Genomic DNA, 25,868 nt, shown 5'->3' on the forward strand with positions numbered 1-25,868 from the left:
GGGCTGGCCAGGGACCGTAGCCCGATATTCACAGTGTCACAGAGGATTCATTGCTCTCTGCTCCTCCACCAGAAGCTGTGGGCTTTCAATGCCTCTGAAAATCCGGTTTCTGCTCTTGGTCTCCTGGCATCAGTCCCACAGCAGGGTCACAGTGAGAGCAGATTATACCCACCACATGACAGGAGTCAATTCCTACTGACTCCAGGTAGCCGGCGCTGCCACCATTTCAATCAGTGTGCTGGTAATTAAAAATTGGTCAAGATCCAGCCACTTCCACCTGATACATTGGGCAAAAGCGTCTGGATGAGATGGACGAAGGGGTCCCGAGGCACAGATGGCTTTTCACAGGTCCCGCACAGGCTCCACGGGGAGCTGGAGCCCTGTGGAGGCTGTGCACAGCTCAGCCCGCCTCTTCCAGCAGCCTGCAGGGCAGGAATGAACCCAAAAAAATGCACACTGGGGACCGCACTGCAGTGGGGACTGCATGGACTAGAGCAGAGCAGGACACAAGCAGGCACGTAGGCAGCAGCGAGAAGTCATGGGGCTGAATTTGGCCATCCTTCAGTTGATACAGACCACAGGAAGCACAGCTCTATCTCGTAGTAACTCCCTGCACTTTTCAGTACAGTAAACATGTATTTATACAAAGACATCAGCATGAGACTTTTCTCTGATAGCACTTATAGTCTGCTATGGCTGAGAAATACAGAGCATAAAGTTAAACCCCCAGAAATAGCAAGCCATAGTATCCAGCCTCTCAGCACACCCCTGACTGCTCCCCAGTTCTCCCTTACAGAAAGGGATACAAAGCCAAAACAGGGAGCCACTGTCGCCCAGACCCTGTACATCCACTTCCAGCCTGTCAAAAACTATGGCTCAGTCACAGCATATTGAGATAAACCTGGTGCTCCAGCTTTGAGCCTTTGATCTTCAGCTGGTTTGCAAAGAGACAAAGAAGAAAAAGGTTAATCATAAACAGCTGATGGAGAAGTTGCTGGTCAGAGAGAAAAATGGCAGATTCCCCTATAACCACACACCTCCCAGAACAGGAGGTTTCACCAGAAAGCAGTTGCCTCCCTGTTGCAGGAAATGGCTGCATGACAGGTATTTCCAGAAAGACAAGCAGATTAAACTATTTTTCCATTTAACTTGAGCATTGGCTCATTAGGGATACCGAGGAAGGATATTCCTTGGTAGGAGCTCGCAGCTGTAGTGGGTGTTTATAACACGTCCTGCGTGATTTTTTCCAGCTAAGCTGCAATTTCAGTTTCTATCCTGAGGGTTACACCCAGGGAAGTGCAAAGGGATGCTGAAAGGTCTCTAAGTACTGAATATCTGTGTGTTTCCCCTGGATCTCATCCCTTTTTCTGCATAGACACATACACCTCTGGGTAGATGCAGCAGCCTGGCTCTCACTGCTCCTTCCATTAGCTCTTGGCTCAGCCAGCCTGACCAAACCTGTGCTGGATGGCATGACAGTGCTGTCTTCTTTACCATTAAACCTTTCACCAATGCCTGTGCCAGGGCTGCTTCTCCATTATATAGTTTTGGGGAAATGGTGACAACTGGAGCTTAGTGGTCTTACAAGTGTCACCCTCGTTCCCAACACGGTGCCCAGCTGCCGGCATCAGCTGGTCCACTCATGGAGGAGAGAGGGGAGAGGCTGGTCTCTGCTCATTCTGGTGCTCAGTAAAAATCCCATAATGAGGAGAAAAACTGGACTTTGCTCTAGGCTCAGGCCTTTCCCGGCTCCATCTCAGTTTGCCGCTGAGATAGGCAGCACTGAGCGAAACAAAGAGGGAGCAAGAGCAGCTGTGGGAAGATTTCCAGAGAATAAATATTTCTATTATTTCCCAGCCTGACTGGAAGCATTCATGGGCTGTGAGGAGATGGTTCCTCCCTCCACTGCCTCACTTATCTCAGCCGCTCTAGGTGGTGGTGCAGCAAATGGCACGCTTGCGAGATAACAGCGGCTTTAAAGGGCTGCTGCCTCGCAGGGAAAGGGAGATGCTGACTCAGCTGCTGGGAAAATCAAGCTAAACATGGAAAAGGCACAAAAGTTTGTTCACAGCCAGAAGAGGAGAAAATAAGGGAGGGATTCTGAGAATAGGAAGACGCTGAATTCAGGGTGCATCCGCTGGCGAGGAGAGGGGGGAGGCCGGGCCAGCCAACAATGGAGCAAAACAAAACAACACAAAGGCAGGAAATGCAGAAGTTCAGGTTCACACCAAAGTTCAGGTTCACACAGTGTAGCTGGGGTAGGTGCCCCACACACGGCAGAAGTACGGCACCTCCTGTGGCCACTGCACCCCACAACTTGGCTGTGCCCACCTGGACTTTTGGGGGGGTCTGTCCCCACACACTTTGGTGCTGTTGGTTTTGTTTTTGTTTTAAATAAGCATGTAACACCTAGTAAGAGGGCTGTGGAGCTAAGCTGGTGCTGTGAATGGCACAGCATACAAAGTACCTACCCAAAGATGGTTTTATAGTACACTGGAGAAGCAGACTATTTTATTCAAAGACAAAAATTATTAAAACATCAAAACAGTGGATGTCCCTTTTAACTTCTGCTTGCTGAAGATTTGTTAACTCACTAGACAAGATTTGCAGTCCAGCTACTGTAGCTCTGATGAAATAACCAGACTAGTGTATAAGGTGAAATCTACAATATTTTACATATTCAATGCTCATATTTCTACAAGCATTTAGGGAGGTAACATTAAGTACCCAAGCAGGGCCACATCAGCAGTTAATTTTCACTCACTACTAATTCTGTGTGGGGCTTTGCTATAATGTTCATGGTAAATAATATTTACAGAGGCCCCTTAACCAGAGTCTTCACAGTTTTATTTCCATTGCAGAAACCAGCATCTCTGGACGCTGAGCAAGGCAGCAGAGAAATGGCTGCTGGCATAAGGGACAAAACCACATGAAACTTGACTTGGTTAGCAGGTGTAGTTAGAACCAAAGACAAAATTGTTGATGTAGACTTCCAAACAAAACATATATGGGAACTGAACTCATCTGCATGGCTGGGGGCTGAGCTTCAAACATCTGCTCTTGGCCCTTGAACATAGTGACAGTGGTTCCCAGGGCCATGCTTTGTGGAAGCTCTCCAGTCAGCAGAGAGGAAAGGATGCTGGAGATGCCCTCAAACCCCGAGAGTGGGGAACCACTCTTGTAGAATGGCATCACCCTTGCTGCCAGAGAAGTGGGTTACAGCTCCCAGAGACTGAGCAGGGGAGGGCTGGTTTCCATCCCAGGGTTTCTCTCTGTCCTTTTGGAGATGCTGTTGCCAGTTTTTGGGGCTGCATGCAGCTTGCAGCTGAGCCCCCCCGCCCGGCTCTGCTGCTGCCAGAGCAGCTGAGCTCATTAGCATGCAAAGGAAACGAATCTGCAGCTTTGGGTGCAGACCAGGGGACCACAGAGCCACGCAGGAGACACACAGATCCCTGTGCAACTCACACCCCCACAGAAAAGCAGGAGGCTGTAACCATTTCTCGTGGGGAGGCACCATTTGCCTCTCTGGCCTGGCAAGAGAGAGATGCTTTGCTCCCATTTGGCATCCGCACTGCCACTGGAAGAGGGGGGTAGAGCCCTGTGGAGGGGACCCTCCCACTGGGAGCCAAGCAGCCAAAGTCCTCTGGGCAGCCGGGGGTCTTACCCAGTGTCTGTAAATCTCCACATAAATTTATGGCACTATGCAAAAGTTTTTAAAAAAGGAAGAGCTTCTGTTCTGTAAGGAAAGGAAGTGGTGGGGAAAGGAGTAGAGACAGGCTTAATTTGTGCAGTAGCCTGGAAAGAGTCCATAGGGAGTTTAAAAAGCAATTGTATTTTGGATTCTGAAATTAAGCAGCAAGCCGCTCGCTGTTTGGCTGAGGGTGAAGTGGTCAAATGTCATGACATGTGAGGGAAAACAGCAGCTTTCCATCCCCTGTGGGAGTGCTGGAGTGAGGGGTTTGGATGGGGATGGAGGGTTATTGCACCAAAGGAATAATAAAAAAAAAACCCAGCCAACAAAAACCCCCCAAAAAACAACAACAACAACAACAAAGAGGACAGGAAGGCATGGACGGAAATTTCAGCAGAAGGTCCAAGCCTACCACAGCAGCAACACACACAGAGGCTGTAGTGTGGCTGGAGAAAGGAAGAGGATGCATGGGGCAGAGGGGGAAGGGTGAAGGGGAAGGAGGGCTGGGGATTATAAACTACTGTCAGCTTTATTTCATTCCCCAGGAAAACAAAAAAAACTATTTGTAGGCACACAGATGAGAAGATGAGATTCAGCCAAGACAGGTTTGTTAAGAACATATTGCATCGAATCAAATTAATTTCCTTATGCGGTAAAGTAATAGGCTTTGTGGATATACTTGAGGTTAGCAAGGCTTTTGCCAGGGTCTTCCTAACATCCTCCTAAGCAAATTGGGGAAGCATGCCCTAACTCAAACTCCTGCATCATAACAGAAAGTCAAATTGGAAACTGTATGGAAGGATTTAGTTGACAGCTAAAACCAGATTCTGCGAGGTCTCTCCCAGGACCTGGTACAAACAGAGTTCAGCAAGGAACAGAGATCACGCTTTCATGGGGATGCTTAAAATATTTCAAACAGCAATGTTCATTTCATGTTTGAAAAAGGTCTTCATTCAAAATAATGCAGTGGAGAGGCATCCATGCAATCTGATGCAGAAATAAGACATGGAGGGTGACCAGCCAGGGGACCACTGAGAGGACATTCTGGGAAACATGATCACAAGGTGATCACAAAATGACAGGACATCATGGCAAAAAAGGAGAGCTGCTTAACAGGAGGTGTGAATGGGAAGAGCTGAAGCCCCAAATGAAGCAACCTGGCTACATGAACAGTCCTCGCCCAAACAGGGGGGCAGTGCCAGGACAGGCCTGAAGACTGACTGAGGGAGAAGTCTGGAAGGGACAACTTGTAGAAAAAGACTGGGCCAACCATAGATCATTCTGAAGAGAAAAAAGACTGGGGTGAAACACAGCTGATTTCCAAACTAGAAAATGCTGTTGCCAAGGAAAAGTGATTGCTTGGTTCTCCATGTTCACAGAGAGCAAGAGCAACACAAATAGCAAAAACTACAGCAAGGAGAGTAAGGTCAAATGCAAGGGAAGCACAGTATGGTTTGTGGGATCTCTGTCTCTTAAGGTCTTTAAGAATAGGTTAAGTGATTATGAGCAGAGAGCATGAAGGGTGGTTGGCCCTCTTTTAGGACATTGAGTTGGTTAAACCTCCAAAGGCCCCTGGCAGGCCCATGAGAGGCCAATACACTTTGATATAGTGAAACAAAAGGGTTGGGCACAAGCCCTTCAATAATAACTCCAGCTATGCATTCTAATAGCTTAATTGGATGGTTTAGGTTATTTTGTTTAGGACCTGGATGCTGTAAGACAGGAATCCATAGCCAGGATTAGTTTTACTTCTACTTTCAATATGGCCAAATTTTCACCCTGGGTTTCCAGATTTCTCTGCCATCTTCTGCAACTTTCAATAAAATGTGTATATCACCCATTTTTATTGGCTTTTTCTCTACTTACTGGTCAGCTGCTCTGTGAAATGCCTAAGAAAGCCTGGCCCTTTTAAAGTCACACACAAACACATAAGGGCTCAAACAGCTTTTCCTGAACCCATAGGCACCACTGCCTGCACTCAGGTCAACATATCGTATTGTCTTCATGTTTTGCTTTGCTGACATTTATGAATGCCATTGCTTAGTTAAAGAAAATTTTATTGGGCTAAGAAAGCATGATATGGTGATGTTCATTACTGATATAACTTCTCCTTTCATTCATCATAGCCATAATTAATTTTCTAGCATGGATATAGGCTGAGATTTAAAGCCATCCTTGTGAAATGAATTAGCCCCTTTTCTCATCTTATTTGGAGTTCCCTATTGTGAATGTACTCCAAGTGTAATAGAGGAGCAATTTATGAGAATGAAATCTCATCTGTGTCCTATTCCTCGCCCTCTCTCTGGTGATTTTATTATGCTGGGGTGCCTCTTGCCATTTGTTTAGAGGCTGGGCTGCATTTGTTATTATAAGTTCAACAGGTTGTTTTGCATACATTAATGCACAGCGGGGAGCAGAGACAGACCTTGGATGTGTGACTTCAAACAGTCAAAGCATGCAGTTGGGGTCCGTGGGTGAGGGGTGTTGCTGCACGTAACATTCAGCAGCACCAAGGAAATTGTTAGTAAAGGCCCACAGTGGTCCAAGACTCAAATCCCATTAAGCCATAGATCAGTCCTGGAGGAAGAGGTGGACATGGCAACTTGTGGGCATGAAGCTTGACCTGACCCTGGCACCAGCATACCTCCTGTCATGCCCATTAGGTGCGTTCACACAGCTGAAAATGCAAAGATGGGATGGATCAACTGCTTTCATCCAAAGTTTGCTATCAGTGCATCTGGTAAGATTTAAAGACATCTCTCTCAAATGAGTTAGCCCCATTCCTCATCTTATTTGGAGATCCCTGTTGTGAATATAATCACAGCAGTGTGTGGAGAAAGCTGCCGACTTCCCGGGGATGAGCAGTCAGCTTCAAGGGAGCTCAGGAAAGCTGAATGGAAGCAAAGGTTTTTGCAAAGCAGTGCACTGCAGTGGCAATTCTCCAAGGCCCTGCTCAGGGACTCTGGTGTCTGCAAGCAGCTGCAGCTCCCCAGGCTTCAGCAGAAGAGCTCGTACCTTTGGCTTGTGTCAGAAGGCTCCAGTTCCCTCAGTAAATCAAGGGGTAAATATTCAGCAACTTTAAAAAGGCCCATGGCATCAAATGGTGACTTCAAGCCTTTAAACAACAAAAAAACATCTTGCATAGAAGAGCAGATCCTGGCAATCACAGTTAAAAGGGTTCTCTTGCAGGAGGACATGTGGATGTAGCTGGATCCAGGGAGGAAACAACCATGGCCACCAGTGCCCCTGCCAGTGGCTGGAATTGCTGCACAGGGTCATGTTTTGTGACTGCCATGCTGAATTGAAAATAAAAATTAGCCTTGGTAACTTTTCACACATTTTTTACCTTTGGAAAGTGGCTGCATTTGATTTTCCAGAAAACTGGCATATAGCTAATTAAAACTGCACATATCATCCTAACATCATATCCTCACTACTGAACTTCTAACCTGACATAAATACATTGCATACTATAACCTGTTTCTCCTGATTATTAACCTTGAACATGGCAACCTATAAATCATCAGTGAAACAGCTGGTGCTCAGCATTGCCCCAAAGGTGTATGATTACGATCATTTTATATATATCTTGCTATGCAGACATGAAAAATTCATTGAAGAGCTTGGTATTGTAAGACTTATTGTAATGAATTTTCTTTAAAACATAGATCATACATAAAATAGGTGTCTGCTCATTATAATGTAGCCATTTATATCTTCTTGAATTACTTGTGTGGAGCTTGGCTGATTTCTAAAATTTAAATATAATTCCTAAACAAATTCAGAGTGGTCAGTTTGCCTATACTTCAGGGTGAAATTTTAATTTTTAGTTTTATGTCTTTATTTCTATAAGGGTAAGGACTCACACCCGCAAAAATATTGAGGGGATTAAAGATTTTTTTCCCTGCAATACTTGGTGTTACATCCATCACTGCTGGGATTTCAGCAGCTGCCATTGGCATTTTAGCTGTGGGGATGGTAGCAGTAGATTCACTTGAGGTTTGGTGCCAGCGAGCACACGAATCATACAATTGTAAAACTGTAATAGAACCAAAGGGAATAAACATAACATAAAACAGGATATAAAGCCAGAACCTGAAAATAAACTTTTAAAAGCCACAAAATCTGATGGCCAGGAACTCAAGGAACATGGGGAGGTAGTCCAGAGGTAGCAGGTCATCCGGTGACATTTTGGTTTTTGGGATGGCATCCTCACCTTTTCCATCCTCCCAACAGCCATGTGCATAACATAAACACAGCCTGTGTCAGCTAAAAATGTGCTCAGTGATTTAAAGCTACCCAGCACCCATCTAGTGAGCACTGAGAAAGAAGCCTGTGCCACATGTTCCCATCCTACACACATTTTACAGAGAGGCTCTAACTGTTTGTGTCTAAACTTGAGTGGTTGTTGGCAGGTGACAGGAATCATGAGAGAAGCCCTGAATTTTGCTACTGATTCATACCAGCAGTTTATCATCTTGCAGAAGAAACCATTCTTTTCCATGAGGTTATGAAAGGATTTTATCCCTATGGCTCCCCTCCCTGCAGCTGCTAAGCCAGAAACTCTGCCTAAGATGGGATGGTGCGGGAGCTGCTTTGTGCCAGCCATTCCCATGCATTTTGCTCAAGATAACGGTGTCAATTGAGGGAGGCTCTCCCTGCCCTTTCTGTAGCCTCCATTAACAAAGTTCACCAATACTTGCAGAGCTCCACCAAGGATCCCTTGGTGTACTACACCAGCCACAGCCCCCTTCAGTCTTCACCTTGCACCCCAGGGACATCACTGCTGCCTTAAAACTGACAGACAAACTACAGTATTCCCACAGAAATCTCTATGTTCCTCCTTGAACTCCTGGTTCTGATTTTGCCTGTGACAGTTTTTATTCGCTGCAAGTGGCAGACACAAAGACATTTGTGTGCAACTTTATTGCATATTGGTCATCAAAGAAATCTGTGCAGATTTAATTTGCTTCTGCCTGCTCACAAGATATTGTTCCTTACCTCTCAGAAAGAGTGAAGACATGCATAAAAACCAGCTCCACAATTGCTCGCAGATTATTTCTGTAGTGCAAACAGTAAAGGCTCAACAAGAAAACCTGATACCACTGCACACAAATGTTACTTGGGTCACCACAGAGGCATAAGGCCTAAGAAGAGATCTAAAAAGCCACCTCTTCATGAGGAATAAGCGAAGCACATGGCAGAGAAGCATAATTTGTTCCAATTTTATTAAGATTCTCTTGACATGTGAACTCACAACTGCTTTAGGAAGACTTCATTAAATGGTGTGCAAGGATGCCCACTCATCCTTTAACTTGTATATCATGAAATCCACTGAAACAGCTTTGCAAATCCCAGTCCAAATCTAGGTTAAAAGCAGCCACCTCTGAAATGGTTGTGGTGAAATGCTGCAGACATTGGAGTGCTGTTACTGAATGGCGTGACCCCTACCAGCCATCAACAGCAGAGGAGCCGATCCAAAATCATTAGAGGCTGTTACATAGGAAGGGTGCCAAGAAGAGCTGACAAACATGAGGCATTTAGCAGCATGTACTGAAAACAGGCTGAAAGACATTTTGGAGCTTGCTTCTCATGGTTTCTAGAAAATTGCTGTTTTCCTTTGGATTAAATGTAAGTATACAGTAGGCAAGAAATTATGGCAGTTTTTCACATGGCAAAGAAAACTAATAGAGCAATGAAAAGCTTGCTCAATTCAAACACTGAGTGTTAAAGCCAGCAGATACCTTTTTCTTTTCCTGAATGAATCCTTTTCAGTGCAGTTGTATAGAGCCAATGACAGGTGCTCCTTGGTAGAAACTAGTACTTGGAAAGCTAGACTTTGGGCCTTTTTACCAGTTTCTGCTTTAAGACCAGTGGGAGCATCATCTAACCACTTCTTGCAATCTGATAGAAAGTGGACAAGGATAGAAAATTCAGGAACATTATCTTCTCTCTTCCTGTCCCTGATGTAAACACAAGTTCCCTTACTGAAGCAGCTGTAAGCAAATCCAAGGAAGCACTAAGGGAGGGCTTTTCAGCACATCTGCATGACCAGGGAGAAAGAGAAGCTGTTAGCTTAGAGTATACTAAAACTTTAGCAATCTACCATCTTAATTTCAGATCTACCCTACCAGCAGAGTAATGTGTACAGCAGAAGCCTTTTGAGGAGAAGCTGTAATGATGCAAATCTTGCCTCTTAAAACCACTGCCCAAATTTGCAACTTCACTAACTGTATTGGTCAGATGAAGTGGCTGCACCATCATATCCAAGGATGACCGAAGGAATATTAAAGAAACATGAACTACCACCATCCTGAAGAAGTCAGTGTACTACAGTGATTTATGTTCCCATTTGTGTGATGTACTATGCAGTCAGAACAAAAAGCTGCCCCAAGGTCAAGTGGTAGCAAGTTGTGCAGCAGAAGCAATAGCCATGGCCCTGCCTCAACAGTGGGAACTCAAAGGGACAATGAGAAGCGAGACCCACAACTTGGCACAGTTTTCCATGGAAGTGGGAGACAGAGGAGAGAAGGTGGCAGATTTGGTACCTCACAGCAGGTAGCAGGTTTGCCATCGTACCATGGCAGCCATTGATTGAGGGGGGCCATACTAGGACAGCCCAAGATGTAATGAAGATTGTCATGTTCAAGGATGAGCTGGAGTTCTACCCAGGCAGTCCTAATCAGGGTGGTTTGAGTGCTGCATGATTGTTGCTAACATTAGCCTCACAACACCTCTTTGAAGAAGGCAAGTGTCATTCTCCATTCGGAAGATTGGAAACCATAATTAAAGCAACCGCCTCAGGGAAGCAGACAGAATTAGAAATTGAATCTGGAGTCCTGGTCTGCTGATTCGCCCACGGGTTCACCTTTCAAACTTGGGAGCGGGCAAAGTAAAACAGTCAGAGGGCACCTTTTACCTGCAGCCCGAGAGACGCTCCCTCAGACTCCAGCAATAGCTCCAGCCTAATCAAACAGGCACAAAAGAGCAAACGCTGCTTGCAAACCAAAGCACATACCCCACTGGTCACTAGAGTGCTACAAGCTGGAATCAATGCGATGATTGTGACAGCTGAGAACAAATTCAGCTATGTTTGACAACTTCCAGAAAATATTGGCAGAGGACAGGGAGCCTGCACTGCCCAGCAGCACCTTTGTGAATTGATTAGCCATATAGCAGATGGCAAGCCTGCTGCAGACTGAGACAGCAGAAGATGGCCAGTCTGGTTGAGAAGAACTTGAAGACGACTGGGAAGAAAAAGAATGTCCTTACACTGACAGCCCAAAATGATATTTCAGAAATGTCACATGCATGGCAGATGAGGAACAGGACTGATTTTTAACATTTTCATCAGCTATTTATTACCAGCACCTGTCTGGCTCATAAAGCAAAATTGTATATCTTAGTTTAAACCCTTCAGTTCCACCTCTTTCCTTCACAAAAAAAATCCTTATTATTAAAGAATCTTTTTTTTTCTTAAAAAATATTCTTCTAAACAGGACTCAAGTCCTCCCAGAATCAACTTTGAGATATCTTTTAGAGATCGTCTATGCATTCTCTGAAAGCAGGCATGCCTTGAAAGTTTCATTTTAGGAAAATATATTCTGGACAAAGAGCAAAGACTTTGCTGTCCTCCTCCTGCCACATATTTTTGGGAGGGGTTTGGCACATGTTTGGGGAAAATTAATATTTTTTAATGGTTTTAGGAAGTGCCTTAGGCTATTCAGAGTCTGCACAGATGCTCATAAGTAGCCAGACATGGCTGAAAGAGCAGAAACTATGGTTCAGAAAAATATGCTATCTTTGTCTGGTGCAGAACAATGCTGCTGCAGTGAAATACAATGGCCGTCTCTTATTTTCTACTAGCCCTCAGAAGGGTGGGGGGGGAAGATGAGAAAAAAAAAAAAAAAAGGGAATGATCACGGAGTTTCCTTGCAGGGCCTCTGAGAGGAGGGAGGGAATATCAGCTCTGCACTCACAGATATGCAAATCCTTCCCCAGGCCCAACAATAGCAGAAACCCTGTGGGAGGAGGAGACCATGGCACTGCTGCTCCCAACTCCTCTGCCTGCAAAGCCCACAGGTTCCTGGCACTTCCTGAGAACTGGAGGAGAGCTGTAAAAGCTGTGGTATCAGAGTTTGCTGCTCTTTGCCCGTGGAGCTGTGCACCATCACTGGACACTTTAAGGCTTACAGTTTGTCTGCCATTCAGTTCATGGGTGCAACAGCCTAGAAGATTGATGAATCCATGGTAAACATCTCCATATTGCCCCTTAGGCTAATAAGGAACACATATTAAAAGCTGGAACTAAAGGAAAAAAAGACTTTCTGCAGCAAGACCCCACTTAACAGTATTTGCATCAGCATACTCCAAGCAAACTTTCTAATTGGAGAGATGGGATTTTTGTTTCTAATGCAACTATAATTACCAGGATTTAATGAAGTTTCTGACTTCCACCTATCACAAATATCTAAATTTCTTACGCAAAGACTGAGGGAAGACAAGTAACAGATTGGAAACTACCTGCATTAAGCTACTACAACAGAAATAGCTCAAATGATAAAATTTTGATGGTTTTATCAGTACTGATAGGAATCCATAGGACTTGGAAAAACAAAAACATTCAGTGACATGGATTTATCCCCTTTCAGAAAATACGTATTTTGCACTATAGTTCCTTATACTAGCAAGTGTTTGCTCTTTTGCATCAAATCTGTTATCAAAAACTGCATGCAGACTGAGCTGGGACATTTACCCTACATTCCATGAGAGGTCTTCGTAAGTCCCATCGAAGCTTGATCCTAATAACTGTCAATCATATAATTGAATTTCCTTCACACATTCTTCCTCAGAACAGCTGACTCAAGCTACTGATTAGACTAGATGCCTGAAATATCACCTATGTAAGAAGCCATCTCCAATTCTCTCCAAGGCATCACTTAAAGCCAAAGGGGTACAACAGGTTATTTGCACAGCACGGAAGCAAAAGCTGTAGCCAGCACTCTTTCCCACAGAGGAGTCAGAAACATTCATGGGCTGGCACCTTCCAGGTGCCCAGAAAACAGCGTGGAGGCAGCGGGTCTGAGGGCCCTCACATATCCAGACACTTCCTGACCCCAGCCCTGATGTTAAGGATTCGGAGGTAGCGGAAACGTGAGGTGCAGAAGCAACAGAAGTCTTAAATGTCCCAAGCAGTTTTGTTCACAAGTCAATGGGAAGCTTAATACAGAAAATACAATTGAATACCCCTCCCCCCTTCAATCTTAAGCCCTTTTCAAATGAGGAAGTGCTCAGTGGCAAAGGTCCTCAATAGAAGTGTGCAATTCCAATAAGCAATACACTTTGATATTTGACATCAATACAAAACAAGAGACTGAAAAAACCTGGGACTAGTTTAGGAATTTGTCCACTATTTCAACAGCAACAGTTTTCAAGACTCACACTTGAACTGGTTCTCCTTTATAGTTCCCTAATTAAAACTCGCATCTGTAGTAGCCTGAGCAGATTTGTTGCTGTTCAGTTCTTTCCCTTGGCAGGGTTGCACACCATACACACAGAACAGGCTGTGTTAGCATGCAGACCACTGCTGTACTTTGACACAGGTACTTTCTTTTTGAAAGCAACACAGAAAGTAATTTATATTCCTTGATAACCCCATTAACATTTTCATGGACATTAGGAGGTCCAGCAAAAAATGGGTGGTTGCAAATGAAAGGTTCCTCATCATGAGAGACAAAAAGGGTGTTCCAAATGTGAATCAAGTGCAGAATAGTTTCTGATCTATGCATCTTATTCACGTAAGCTTTTATTCATTTAGACACACTTTTAAAACTCCGTAAGAATCTTTGCAATAATTAACATGTAAAAACTCTGTCAAATCAAAGAAAAACCTTCATATTTTCATGTAATACATTTCTCGGACATTAGATGGCAATCCCCCCACTTCATTTTTCATACCAGGGGCCCATATTCCTTCCAAAAATCAAATGTCACCACCTTTCCAACAAGTGAAGGGTCTGTTTGGTTTCTAGAAAGCAAGGCTGTTTGGAGAAAACAGAGCATGGAGGCTCTCCCATTCCCATGGCATTTGTTTTGTTGCAACAGTTCTCCAGTTTTGCTTTTTTTTTTTTTTCTTTTGAGTAGGAAAGGCAGATGAGTAATGCTATCATGGAAGATGCTTGTCCTAGCGGTGAGATTCACTCATTTGTCACTTGGACACACTACATCATGAGTTAGATGTTTCCATGTCAAAAACCTACAGGCAAAAATAGAAGTTACCACAACTTCCCCATTTTGATAGAGGAGAAAGGGACTAAGTATTGCATTTAACAATATAATTTATAGTCTTGCCAATTAGAAAGAGTTCTCCCAAGGGATATCATTAGTCTCTGTAAATCTCTTCTGGAAATTATAAAATTGAACTGAAAAAAACCCCACAATGTGGTACCATGTGTGGAATACACACAATGGGAAGCACCTACAAACTCTTACAGTGGGAATTTTATAGGTAAAAAAAAATAAGACAAGTCATTTAATAACAACTTAAAAAAACAGCTCAAATTAATTCAACAGAGTATGTAACACATCTGCCTAAGTCAATGTGCCTTTGCTTTCAACCTCTCACTTTTTGCCATGGTCTACATGTGATGTTTTAGAAAGAGGCAGGAATAACACACCTCATCAACCATTCAGTGATATCCATGTAAGGGGAATCCTTCCTGACCTTCATTAACTCCCTATGATCTATTTAAGTAGCAGTACAAGACATCCTGACATCTATTCATTTCAACAGTGTGTGCCTGTGATTCATTCACACAAAAATCACTTCCTAAGCCTTCATTTCTCATCTACTTTCATCGTCCATGAAATATTCTTTTCAAGCCAAGTTCACCCTTTTTATATATCCCCCTCGGGACCAAATTTCGGCCTTGCAATACTTGCCCGTTTGAGCTCTCGTGCAAATTCACAGTGTACATGACAGTGAGGTTTGCAGCTCTCCAGCATTCCAAAAGCACAGATAATATTAGTCCTAAAGACAGGGGTCCACCCACAGCTGGCTACTGAAATAGCTAATTTTTCATGTACTCCACTGAAAATCTAACCTTTTATCCTCACTCTGGAGCTTGTTGTGTATGTATGTGTCAAGGTGACAACACCATGAAAACAGAAGTTCTCAAATGGTACATTATCTCAAATATCAAAAGGTCACAAAAGGGTACAAATCGGTAGCTCTCCAGAAGAGACACAGGTTTTTATAAAAAGTGGGTCAGTTTTAGTTTCATGTAGGTTGTTTGACACAGTGGTTTCTGGCATCACAAGCTCTGGTCTACAGGATACCACAGAGCCTTTGTATCCCTTGCTGTCACTATAGCATTGTGTTTTTCTACCCATTAACCAAGGATAAATGACCTAGATATTGTGCCTATTAAAGCCTCATTTTTCTTTTGCCCTTTTGTTCTTTAGTGTACCACATTATCACATGCTGAACACATTTAAAGTATTCTCAGTCTCTCATGCCCCTTTGAAGGAGTAAAGTAGGGATTTTAGCGTGCATTTCTGTAGAGTTACTTAGAGTGGAAAATATGAAGGCAATTCAAGGTTTCTCTTCCTGCCTAGTCCCCTGAAGACGATCAGTTCAGCATTTACAGCCACTAATCTATAAAGAATATAGCAGGAAAATGCTATAAAAAAGCCACAAGTACAAATACAGAAAGTGAACACCAGTTTGGTTGTCCCTAAACACTACATTCTATAATTACATCTCTGCATATCATGGGTCACTTTTATTAAAAGCATCATTACTACAGTTGGCAGCAATTTACATCTTATCTTACATGATAGCAGTTTCCAAAGAAAAAAAAAATAAAAAGACATCACAACAAAGAAAAACAATACATTTACAAAGTCATGTCTGTAAACTTCAAGGCTAGTTTAGAGTTGAGGTAATGCTGTTTAGCTTTGTGGCTAAAGTAACAAAGTCCTTTAATTTAAAAAAGGTACCTGATTTTTTTCTTTTTGTTTATACCAGTGCATTACAAGATCACGAGACGATTAAACTGTAGCTTTATCCTGTAAGAACCTTCTCCGCGGGTTAATTTCCAAAAGGTACTCTTCACATTCAACAGCTGCCTTATTATTGCTGCGTCTCAAGACAGAGACATTCACACTATCATGAAGATTGTCAGAGAGAGAGTGTGTGTGTGGGTGTGTGCGCGCATGTGAGCGGGTGAACTCCCATACAGTCAAAATGAAGCGCAAGTACGATATGTATGGTAAATTTCATCTTGACCTTCACAGCAAAAAAAAAAATAAAAAAAAAAAAGGAAAAAAAAGAAAAAAGGAAAAAAATTAAATATATAACTTCATCCTTCCTTTAAGCAGCACTTCCTTCTATTAGTGCCACTTGATTACAAATTGCTGCTTAATTAATAATACCAATGGTACCAAAAGAAAAAAAAGCAGAGCATTATGTCAATTTCCTTAAAAAGACATGATCACCTCTCAAATTTCATCTCTCCTAGGGATAATAAATAATGCACTGCACAATACTTAATGACCAAGATACCTTTTGACACATCTGTATAACATGACTTGAACTTTTTTTTTTTTTTGCTACACTATGTTACAGAACAGCTTATAAAAACTAAGTATGGACATTAACTGTGAGTGTAAACAGTAGGACTACCACTTGTCAAAAGTTTTAAACATTTTAACTGTAACTGGTACTGGTTATTCATCATTTTCATTGTTTTCTATTTCTTCCCCCCCATCAAGTGAGTCTAATTCTTCACCCTGTGCTATTTCATCTTCTAAAACGGAGGAATCTGCAGTTTTATCAAGGCTCTCCTCTGCATCACTGCCTTCAAGATTTTCTTCATCTTTAAAGGCAGCTCCTTCAGTTTTGTCAGTAGCCTTCTCTTCATTAGAGCCCACTGCGTTCTGAAGTCCTGCTAGTGCTGGGAAACCGGGCAGAGTCAATCCTCCCAGTCCTGGAGGTAGAAACATAGATGGATAGAAGAGGCCAGGAGCCATGGTAGACAGCAGGAAAGGATTGAAGGCCAGAGGGTTTGTGGGCAATCCAGTGTTGGTGGTGGTGGTAGTGGTGGCAGTGGCGGTAGTCGCCGCAGTAGCAGCACTGACAGATCCATTCGCAGAGTCAGTAGCAGAAACAGTGTCTGTGCTTTTCTCAGAGTCTTTGTTCTCCTCTTCATTCTCATTTTTCTTCTCTTCAGCTTTTGAAGCGCCATCCTCAGTCTCTCCTTGACCGGAAGCAGTAGTGGCATTTCCAGTAGTAGCTGTGATCGGGTTATTCAACAATCCGCTTAGTCCAAACATATTGGGCAGTCCTGCCATCCCTGGCAACATCAGAGGCAACATGGCAGCCGGATTTTTAGCATCCCCCCCAGTAGCAGCAGCTGTTGCTAGCCCTGGTGGAAAGCCCATGAGGCCTGCGAGCTGGAGAGACTGCAGGTTTTGTAGGTTCTGGAGGCTTGTGAGGTCCATTCCAGCAAACAGACTGTTCATTAGTAGTGGGTTGATTCCCGAAGTTGATGCTACAGCAGCAGCTGCTGCAGCTGCTTTGGCAATTTCACTTTTTGGCCTTCTTCCTCTTCTGCTTGCTCCTTCCTCCCTCACAACAGGTCCAGTGAGAAGACGGTCAAACATGGACTCTGGAACAAAACCCTAAAAAGGGAAGGTGAAAAAACAAGCTTTATCCTCAATTGACTTAGCTTTCTGCAGTTAATTGATGAGGATAGAAGAAACAGAAAGGATTTCAGCATACTCCAAAAGTGGTTTGTTTTTTCACCTTGGAAAATGGTGACTAGCTTAGGACTATAGTGAATGGCAGTAAAACAAGTAAAGAAAGCTGAAGAAATCAAGATCACAGATTTTTTTATATTTAAACACAACAGAAAAATAATACATGCTGAAAACTCTCTAACTTCATTAAAAAACCCACCCTGATATGTTGCAGTTACAAGTTTGTATCTTCATAATTTCGACTGAATTTCAGAATAGCAATATTCTATTAAATTGAGTTCTTGTAGAATTTAACCCTTTATTTTCAAACAAATGTTGTAAAATAAAAGGCAGAAAACCTATTCCTTTGATACTTTGATACTGCCTGTTACTGAGACATGAAGTGTATTTCTGTTATGAATATGACAAATATTTTCTTAGTGGTTTCTCATGTACAAATACCCATGCTTTTTAATGATTGTTACTTACAAGAAAAAAAAAAAGCAAAACAAATGCCAAGGCTGCCTTAACTGTAGCTGATTCTGCAGCAGGAGCTGGGTAGCTCCTACACAGACACCACTATCTTCTCAAAACCAGCTATGAGATAAAGACTTAATAATCAATTTACACAGCCTTCAACTTTTCTGTGCAATAACCTGCAGTGACGCATGGCAAGAGTTTCACTTACAGACTGTTTAACAATGTCAGTCCAATCTGGAGCAACAGCAAATTCAGGATTTTCTTCCAGCCATCTTGGCAAGTCCTTCATTGGAGGGGCCATAGCTCCACCCATCTAATGCAAAAGACAAGGTTATGATTTTAACAAAAACCCACAAGCTAAACCAAATAACCAATTATATGGACATTTTCTATCTTTCTTTCTATTTCATCTCTGAAGGACAGCAGCAGAGACTTTCAGTTTACTGTGGAAAACTACACAGAAACCAGGTAGTTATATCTCAATTAACAATATAATGTCTTAAAAAAACAGTAAAGTGCTGCAGCCTAGGCAGGTTTGGTAATAAATTTTGAATCTAAGAATAAAATGTGCTATATAGGTTCAAAAAGTGAGGGTTTTCACTCAGGTGATTAATATGAACATATCAGAAGAGCAAAGAAGGAATTAAAGGAACCAAGGGGCACAGTCCAGTAAAAAAAAAAACTGCTGGTGCCAAATTATTAAACTTTTAAAGGGAAAGCTTGGAGTAGAAAACATGCTTTCCACATGCAAAGACATTATTAAAAGCCTTGACTGAAGTAACTTAATTTTTACCTTCTTTCCATTTCGTTTATTTACAACAGGTACCCTTTCTTCTCCTGTCAAGGTGTTTATATCCAGTTTATTAGGGTTTCGACATCTGTGTCGTTTTTGTTTCGGCTTCTGAAATGGGGAAAACAGCACATCTGCACTCTTCTAGAAAGAAGAGAAATTTACTGCTTTTTATTTCATGTCTTGACAAAAGTCACCAATCACAGTACCCCTTCTCACAACAATTTTAAGAAGGGATCCATTACTTTACTCTCCGATTACATGAAAAGAAATTTTTTTTGTATCAGATGAAGAAATTCTTCAGAACATCACAAACATGGTTCTAACATGTTGTAACATACAAATGTTAAGACAGGAAAAGCAAATCAAACACCCCAGTGTCACTTGGGTGTGGATAAAATAGGAATGGTAGATAAAGAGAAAACTTCTGTTGAAAAGCAAGATACAAAATCAAATGACTATGACTATGTGATGGAATTCAGTCTGACGTCCATAAAACTAACTTTTGTATTAATACAATAGAACAAGACTTTTAGAATCACATACTTACTGGTACATAACTTGGCATATCTACAGTGTAAGTAGGATGCAACTTAAGCCATTCAACTAGATCCTTGTTTTTCGGGGCATCCTCTCCCACCAGCCTGGTCCCATCCTCTAGATTGATTACAGGGATGCGAGTGTCTGGGTCTAATTGACCAGGAGATGGAATGTTCCTTGCTGGTAGGGCTTCCATATCTTCTTCAAAAGCTTTGGTCACTTCTGCATCCTCCTGAAAACAATCACATCTGTATTAGTCTCCCCTTCACAGGAACACCTGGAGAAATAATTTCAGGGACTGACTGAAGTGAAATGTTCAAGATTTTGCACATACAAGAGCTAATGGGGTTAAATACTCATACTACATAAAGCAGTATCATTGCATCAGGGAATTCTGAAAATTTTACATCCTTGAACAATAAAGAGCATAAAGGCAAAGCAGGTTTTTTTGCACTTCCAGTACATGACCTCCAAGATTCTTCATGACTCTCCCTTTTAAACACATCAAGAAAGATATACTTAAGCATCAAAATGTATATATTGTTAGAAATGCATTTTGTAAAAAAAAAAAAAAAAAAAAAGCTACCTAAAACTCAGAGTAAAATCTTGATGTGCACATTTTGTTTGGTTCAAAAATAATTAACAGCTCTAAACAAAGAAAAACGTGGTTGGGCAAAAACTGTATGTTTCTATTAGGCAGAGTATAATAAGACTTAAAACACATTCAGGAAGTACCACAGACAGAAGAGCAAATATGAGACAAAAGGAAAAAGGTTGTGATCTTACTACAGTCAGCGATGTCCGTTTGTTGCTCATAAATAGCAGATCAAGCCCTTCTACATTTTTCCTCCTTCCTCTCCTCCTCTTCATGGGTGGTTCTCCATCTATTAAAGAGCCATTTAGTAGATGCCTTGTGGGTGTGCGTGAAAGACCTGCTTGCAGCAGCTCCATTTGAGTTTTAAAGGCATCAGACACGGGTGTGGAGACATTAGGCAAGATAAACTTTGAAGTAACAGATGAAAAATTTGAGGTAGAACTTGTTGCCTCTCGTGAGGCCTTTGATAAATCTACAACCTTTTCTTGTCCATTTTCTGAGACCACCTGAGACTCACGTAACTGGGCAACCATTTCCATAAGATTTCTCCTCTTGGCAGCTCTCTCAGCCTCAATTTCAATCTTTCTTCGTCTCCTCCTCCTCTGACGTGGAACTGATAAATTGAGTGCATCTTCCTAATAAAAAAATGAGCATTTCCAAACATTAGCAAAGCTCTGTTTGCTATGCTGAGTTTAAAATAAAGCTCCAAACATATAACCCTGAAAACAAAGCCTTCATTTTATTCAAAGAAACACTTTGATGTTTTTCTTATTTTATTCATACTGGTTTATTTTCTATTTCACATGAGAAGCTCATGCAGGATAAAATGTTTTATGTAAAAAAGAGAATGCTGTAGCCTTGCCTTTGATAACTGAGGAGAAGCAGTGAGATCTTCGCTGCCACTGACGCTGGCTTGACCAACCATGGAGAGCTCTGCAAAGCTCCTTTTCTGTAGAGGGCTGTCCACAGCTGTTGGAGTGTACCCAGGTATGAGCCCCTGGAAATCAAACATCTGGCGCCTATTTACTGGCCACTTCCCTTTCAGCACTGCTTCACAGATGTTGTCTAATCGGTTGATCATGACTCGGTCCTGCATAAAGGAAAAGTATGTAATGAACCCTCAGTGTAAACGTCACCTTTTAAACTCAAATGAGTCTTATGACACAGTCCAGTTTCCAGAGCTTAAGGAAGATATTCAGAAACAACTATTCTTGCATATTAGGAATAAACCAATCACCTTGCAAGAAGCTAACAAAATTTTGTAGAATAAAACTCTAATTGGTTTTAAAAGCTGCATTTATATTGTGAGGGGAAGGAGAAAAGAGACCAAGTTTTCTGTATGACAATGCACTAATTGAAAAATTTAATAGCAACTCACTGATGTTTTACAAAACTTCAGTAGTTAGCAACATCTACAGTTAGGAAGGGAAAATAAACACATCTGCAATCAGTATCTTAAAGCTGCAGTTCTCAAGATCCAAGAGGCTGGATCTGCAATTCTGTCCTAGGAAGTGGATCCTCATTAGCGTCACTATTAATAAAGTTCAACATTATGAAATGGGCACCAACCTAGGGACATCTAATGAATGTCAATTTTCATTCCACGCCCATTATCACTTCAAATTTCACTGAAGCGTGTACACTAAAAATCTCTAATTATGTTTATTAGTCTACTTATGCTGAACCTATACAGATGAAGGATTTTCTGTTCTACTTTCACACTATGATGCAATAAAATTTTAGCTCATGTTTCCAAAATATTTGCTGAAAGCAGAGAAGATTAGCATTATTTGATTTTTTTTCCATTTCAATATTCAAGCACATTCTAGACTAGCCTGTCTGAAGTAGTAAAAACTTTGGGACTCTAAGAAATACTGCTGGTTAGGGAATATGAGCATCAGTTAGCTTCCCAAAAAGTAAACCAGTGCAAAAGCCACTAGCAAATCTCAGCAGCTGCAACAGACTGCTTGCTTTTCCCAGAAGTAAGCCTATTAAGAGCAAGGTCCTCTTGCCCTGCTACCCCCTTCCCCCTCCCTGCCCCAACCAGATGGCTCTGTTATGGTGATTAGTAAGCTTAAGACTATTACTACTTTATTTTTCTCTCTCCCCTTACTGCAAAGCAGAATACTAAATTAAGTATGGATTTATTTCAAGGTTACAGTTTTGTATTTTTAAAAACATTTTATATTAGATAATGTTCTGAACTGTTACCAAAATAAGATACACCTTTATTCTATCTAAAACTGCTGCTTATGTTTGCAGGATACCTTAGTACAATTACATCTCTCAATATTACATAATGGCTTAGATTTCTTTCCTTTCCACTGCTAGATTGCATGTGCTTAAAGAAAGAAGTGCCATCCCACAATTCATTCACAAAAAAAGGTCTCTTGCCTGCCGGAAGTGCAGTACCACACAAAGCTCACTGTTACTTTTCAAGCACATTTCCCATATTTTACTTAAATTAAAAGTCTTTCTACCCCTAACCAACCTTAGGCCAGAATGAGAAGGCAAATGTTCTCTCATGAAGCAGCTGAACCACAGAGGGATCTCCATCTTCCATGTAGAATCCATCACGTGTTTCATCCCTTGCGGTACTCATAGAGGCATTGCTTTCTTCATCAAAATTCTTACCCTGAGAAACTGCTCCTGCTGAATAACAATCATGACCAGGCATTAACATCTAGTGTCTACCCAGCTAGATACACTAAGGCAACCAGGCTTGACACAACATTTCTAACTCAGGCTTTTGTTCAGTAATTACTACAGCAGAGCCCCAGCCTTCCACATTTGGCACAGAGATTATGCTTATTGACTCAGTGAGCTTTCCCGGAAATCGTCCCTTGTGGGGGAATAGCCCGCTGATGCTGGATGGTTTTTATGAAAGCTTATTTAGCCACGTGATATGTGGAGGGGCAGAGGAACTGCTACATGTAGCCTATCCCATACTCCACAATGGCACTCCATGTGCCACTTACCAACTGGCATGAGCTACAAGATCTGTGGGGCTTGTGCTAAGCACACAGAAGTGATCTGACCAATGGATTACCTTCAGGTTGGGAGGATTCTTCTGATTTATCATCATCTTCCAGTTTCTCCTCTTCATCTTCTTCTGAACCTTTCTCAGAAATAGATTTCGGATCTACATCTGTATTCATCTCTATGTCTTTCAATTCACATTTAACAGAGCCAGGCTCAGCCTCAGCATCACAGTCTGGTTTAGTGTCCTTATCTGTAGTATCTGTCTCCTCTTTGATTTCAGACTTTTCTTTGGCTGCTGGATTTTCAGACCCTTCAACTTTAGACTCTGTTTGTTCTGTAGTCTTTTCTTCTGGTACTGGTGTGGATGGGACAACTGGAGGCGTTTGACTGCAGCCAGCACCCAGAGGGTTTACAGAAGAGACAATATTTGCATTACCTGTTCCTCTGTTTTGAGCAAAGTTTTTGTGAGCCTCAAGAAAAGAGAGTTCAGGATCATTCAGAATGTGATAATCTGTCCTACTGACTCCATGTTTAGCAGCACCAATCAGTAAGTCTTTATCATGTTTACCACACTCCCACCACTCTGGCAGGTCCAGACTTGGCTGGCAAAGCTTTAGCCTCTCCCCCAGCTGCGGGTGATGGAGAACCTGTTCCCGGATCTTGCGCAGCAGCTCGATGCGATATAAAGTTCTAGAAGCACGCTCCTCTGTGATCGGCTCAATCAGCGTGGAAAGATCAGGAGGTTCTGCAAGGACACCAAGTTGTACTGTTTAACATGGTTTGAATGTGCACCGTTTTCAAAATCATTACACCTGGGCATAAAGTTTCAAAAGTCCCATGGTCTCACAGTATTAATGCTGATTTCCAGTGTCAGTTAAAACTTACCATCATCTGGTTTGACTGGCATTCGGCACACTCGTCTACACATATTCACAAAGCCATTAAAATACTTCTCCAAGCTTTCATCAGACTTTTTGTCAAGCCTGGCAAATGCTCTGAATTGATTCCACTCAAACTGATGTTTTACAGGATCAAAAATAACTCCAAAAGTAGATACCACACGATAAAAATCAGCTTCTTCTCTTCTTGTCCATCTAGTCAAGGAAGAAGCAAGAGAAGTGAGGCCACTGGGATAGATAAGATTCCAAACACGTTTAGAAGCCCCAAAATCCCTTAGTTTATTCTTTCAAAACAAAAGAGCTGTATGGGTGACACACAAGCTCAAATAAGATTTAAAGAAAGATTATCACCGGGAAACTCACTTTTGTCGTTTCTCAGTTATTATAGCTTCCCTTTCTGCCTCCAGTGCCCTCACTTCTTCTCGAGGCCGACGTCTCCTTCGGTCAGTCTTCATTAGTGCCTCTTGCCTCATTTGTTGCCTTTTATAGCTGCGCTGATAGGCAGTAATGAGGCGACGCAGACGGGTAGTCAGGGTTGAAGTGTTGGGCCAGTAGAGTTGCCCTAACTCCGCATTGCTTTCACTATGCTTGCCTAAAGAACAGAGAAGTATTTGCACTACAAAACCAACAGCAATCATTTCAAAGTTTCTATGGCTATAACTGGGTTCCTGTTTTATCAAATAAGAACATGTGCCTATAATACTGGTGCATAATGAATTAGAAACAGGATAACTATGGGCAAGAGATAGAAAATAAAATCAAACCATCCAACTCTAAGAACCCAGAAATGCTTGTGAAGCATTTAGAAGTAACCATCAAGCACTATGATTCGATGTTATGAATGCAAAACATATTATGAACACCATAAGTAGTTAAATTAATGCAATGCATCTTTAAATACATTACAAAGAAGATAATTCTGCCTCTGAGGAAACACCTATGCTTATCATTTCCCGCTTTATTATTCTCACTTAAACTTGGCAATTTTCCTCCATACTGAGGAAACAACGTATTTGTAACTTTCAAGATTATATCGGCAAAACCATCAACGGCTGCATTATGAAACATCCGGTCTTTATCATCACAGTTTTTACTATGTAATTAGAAATCCAGAGAACCATAATGTGGATTATTCAAAGACAGTATGCAATTGTTTTGGAAAATGCAAAGCATGAAGAGATTTGGCAAGAAAAAGCTTTCTGTGGTATTGTCCCAAAACATCTCCTATCCCCTCATGTGGTAATATAAACAGTTCACCTTTCACTAAACAATCCCTTTCTGCCTTTTTAATTTTTTTGCTCTAGACTTACTTGGGTGTAATTCTATGGACTCCTCTTTGTCCTCTGGAGGTGAGTTTGCAAATTCCTTGGGGAGAAGACAGAAGTTATTTTAGTTTTCAGTTTTGACCATATGTCATAATTTGAGAAGAAAAATATGTTATCTCTCAAACACAGCAGCGAACAATCTTTGTAAGGAGTGTTTACCTGGTAGCTCTCAAACTTATAAAACACACATGCAAATAAATACAGAGAATCAGTTATAATTGTACGTATTTGTAATTACAGAAAATTGGGAATTCTTACATCAATTTCATCCTTGAAGGGAGTTCTGGTTGGCTTATATTCTGGATCTTCATCCTCTCTGTCAAATTCACCCCTATAAAATATTTTAAAAATATTTTCAAGAAAAATACTGGTTTTGAGAGGGGGCTGCTTTTCTGGACAGAAGCAAAAAAGCTACAGAAGCCCTCAGTATGGTGTACCAAGTTACACATTTGTATTTCATGCTCAACTGTATAAACAAATCTATGTACTTTGTACATCATATGATCACTTCATATCCTCAGGCAACATGTAAGTATAATATGACATATGAACCCATGCCAACATACACAATGCTGATAAAGTTTATTAATTTTTTCATGTCCTCCTTACCCATCACCGCCATCTGCTAACATGTCTGTCCCTCTCTGTTCAGCAGCTATGGCCTTTGCATCAGGCATGCCAACCCGTTCCAGAAAGCACAGTGCAGCATCAGCTCTCATAGAATTGTACTTCTCATAACCTGTGCGCAGTGGGAGACAAATGCTTTTTTAAATGCTGTGATCAGCTATGAATAGAACAGGTCTAGGCAGTAGAAGTACAATTTTCT

The 25,868-nt window shown here is 41.8% G+C and overlaps 1 protein-coding gene across 9 annotated transcripts in view; it reads right to left on the reverse strand.

Moving 5' to 3' along the window:
• Positions 1–13,463: 13,463 nt before the first annotated feature.
• CHD7 (chromodomain helicase DNA binding protein 7) overlaps positions 13,464–25,868 on the reverse strand; it is a 132,504-nt gene continuing 120,099 nt past the window's right edge. For 8 of the 9 annotated variants that reach the window (XM_021555652.2, XM_021555647.2, XM_021555649.2 and 5 more), the window contains 13 exons: positions 25,652–25,781; positions 25,301–25,373; positions 25,028–25,082; positions 24,081–24,309; positions 23,704–23,912; positions 22,886–23,563; positions 22,328–22,488; positions 20,699–20,926; positions 20,028–20,471; positions 19,252–19,473; positions 18,705–18,845; positions 18,120–18,224; positions 13,464–17,374 (listed from right to left, as the gene is read on the reverse strand). In XM_021555652.2, the coding sequence (XP_021411327.2) occupies positions 16,421–17,374; positions 18,120–18,224; positions 18,705–18,845; positions 19,252–19,473; positions 20,028–20,471; positions 20,699–20,926; positions 22,328–22,488; positions 22,886–23,563; positions 23,704–23,912; positions 24,081–24,309; positions 25,028–25,082; positions 25,301–25,373; positions 25,652–25,781 (3,629 nt within the window). In that variant the 3' untranslated portion in view covers positions 13,464–16,420. The remainder of the gene's footprint in view (positions 17,375–18,119; positions 18,225–18,704; positions 18,846–19,251; positions 19,474–20,027; positions 20,472–20,698; positions 20,927–22,327; positions 22,489–22,885; positions 23,564–23,703; positions 23,913–24,080; positions 24,310–25,027; positions 25,083–25,300; positions 25,374–25,651; positions 25,782–25,868) is intronic. The other variant, XM_021555654.2, reaches the window with a different exon arrangement.

The sequence above is a fragment of the Lonchura striata genome, chromosome 1 (assembly GCF_046129695.1).
Source record: "Lonchura striata isolate bLonStr1 chromosome 1, bLonStr1.mat, whole genome shotgun sequence".
Taxonomy (NCBI): Eukaryota; Metazoa; Chordata; class Aves; order Passeriformes; family Estrildidae; genus Lonchura; species Lonchura striata.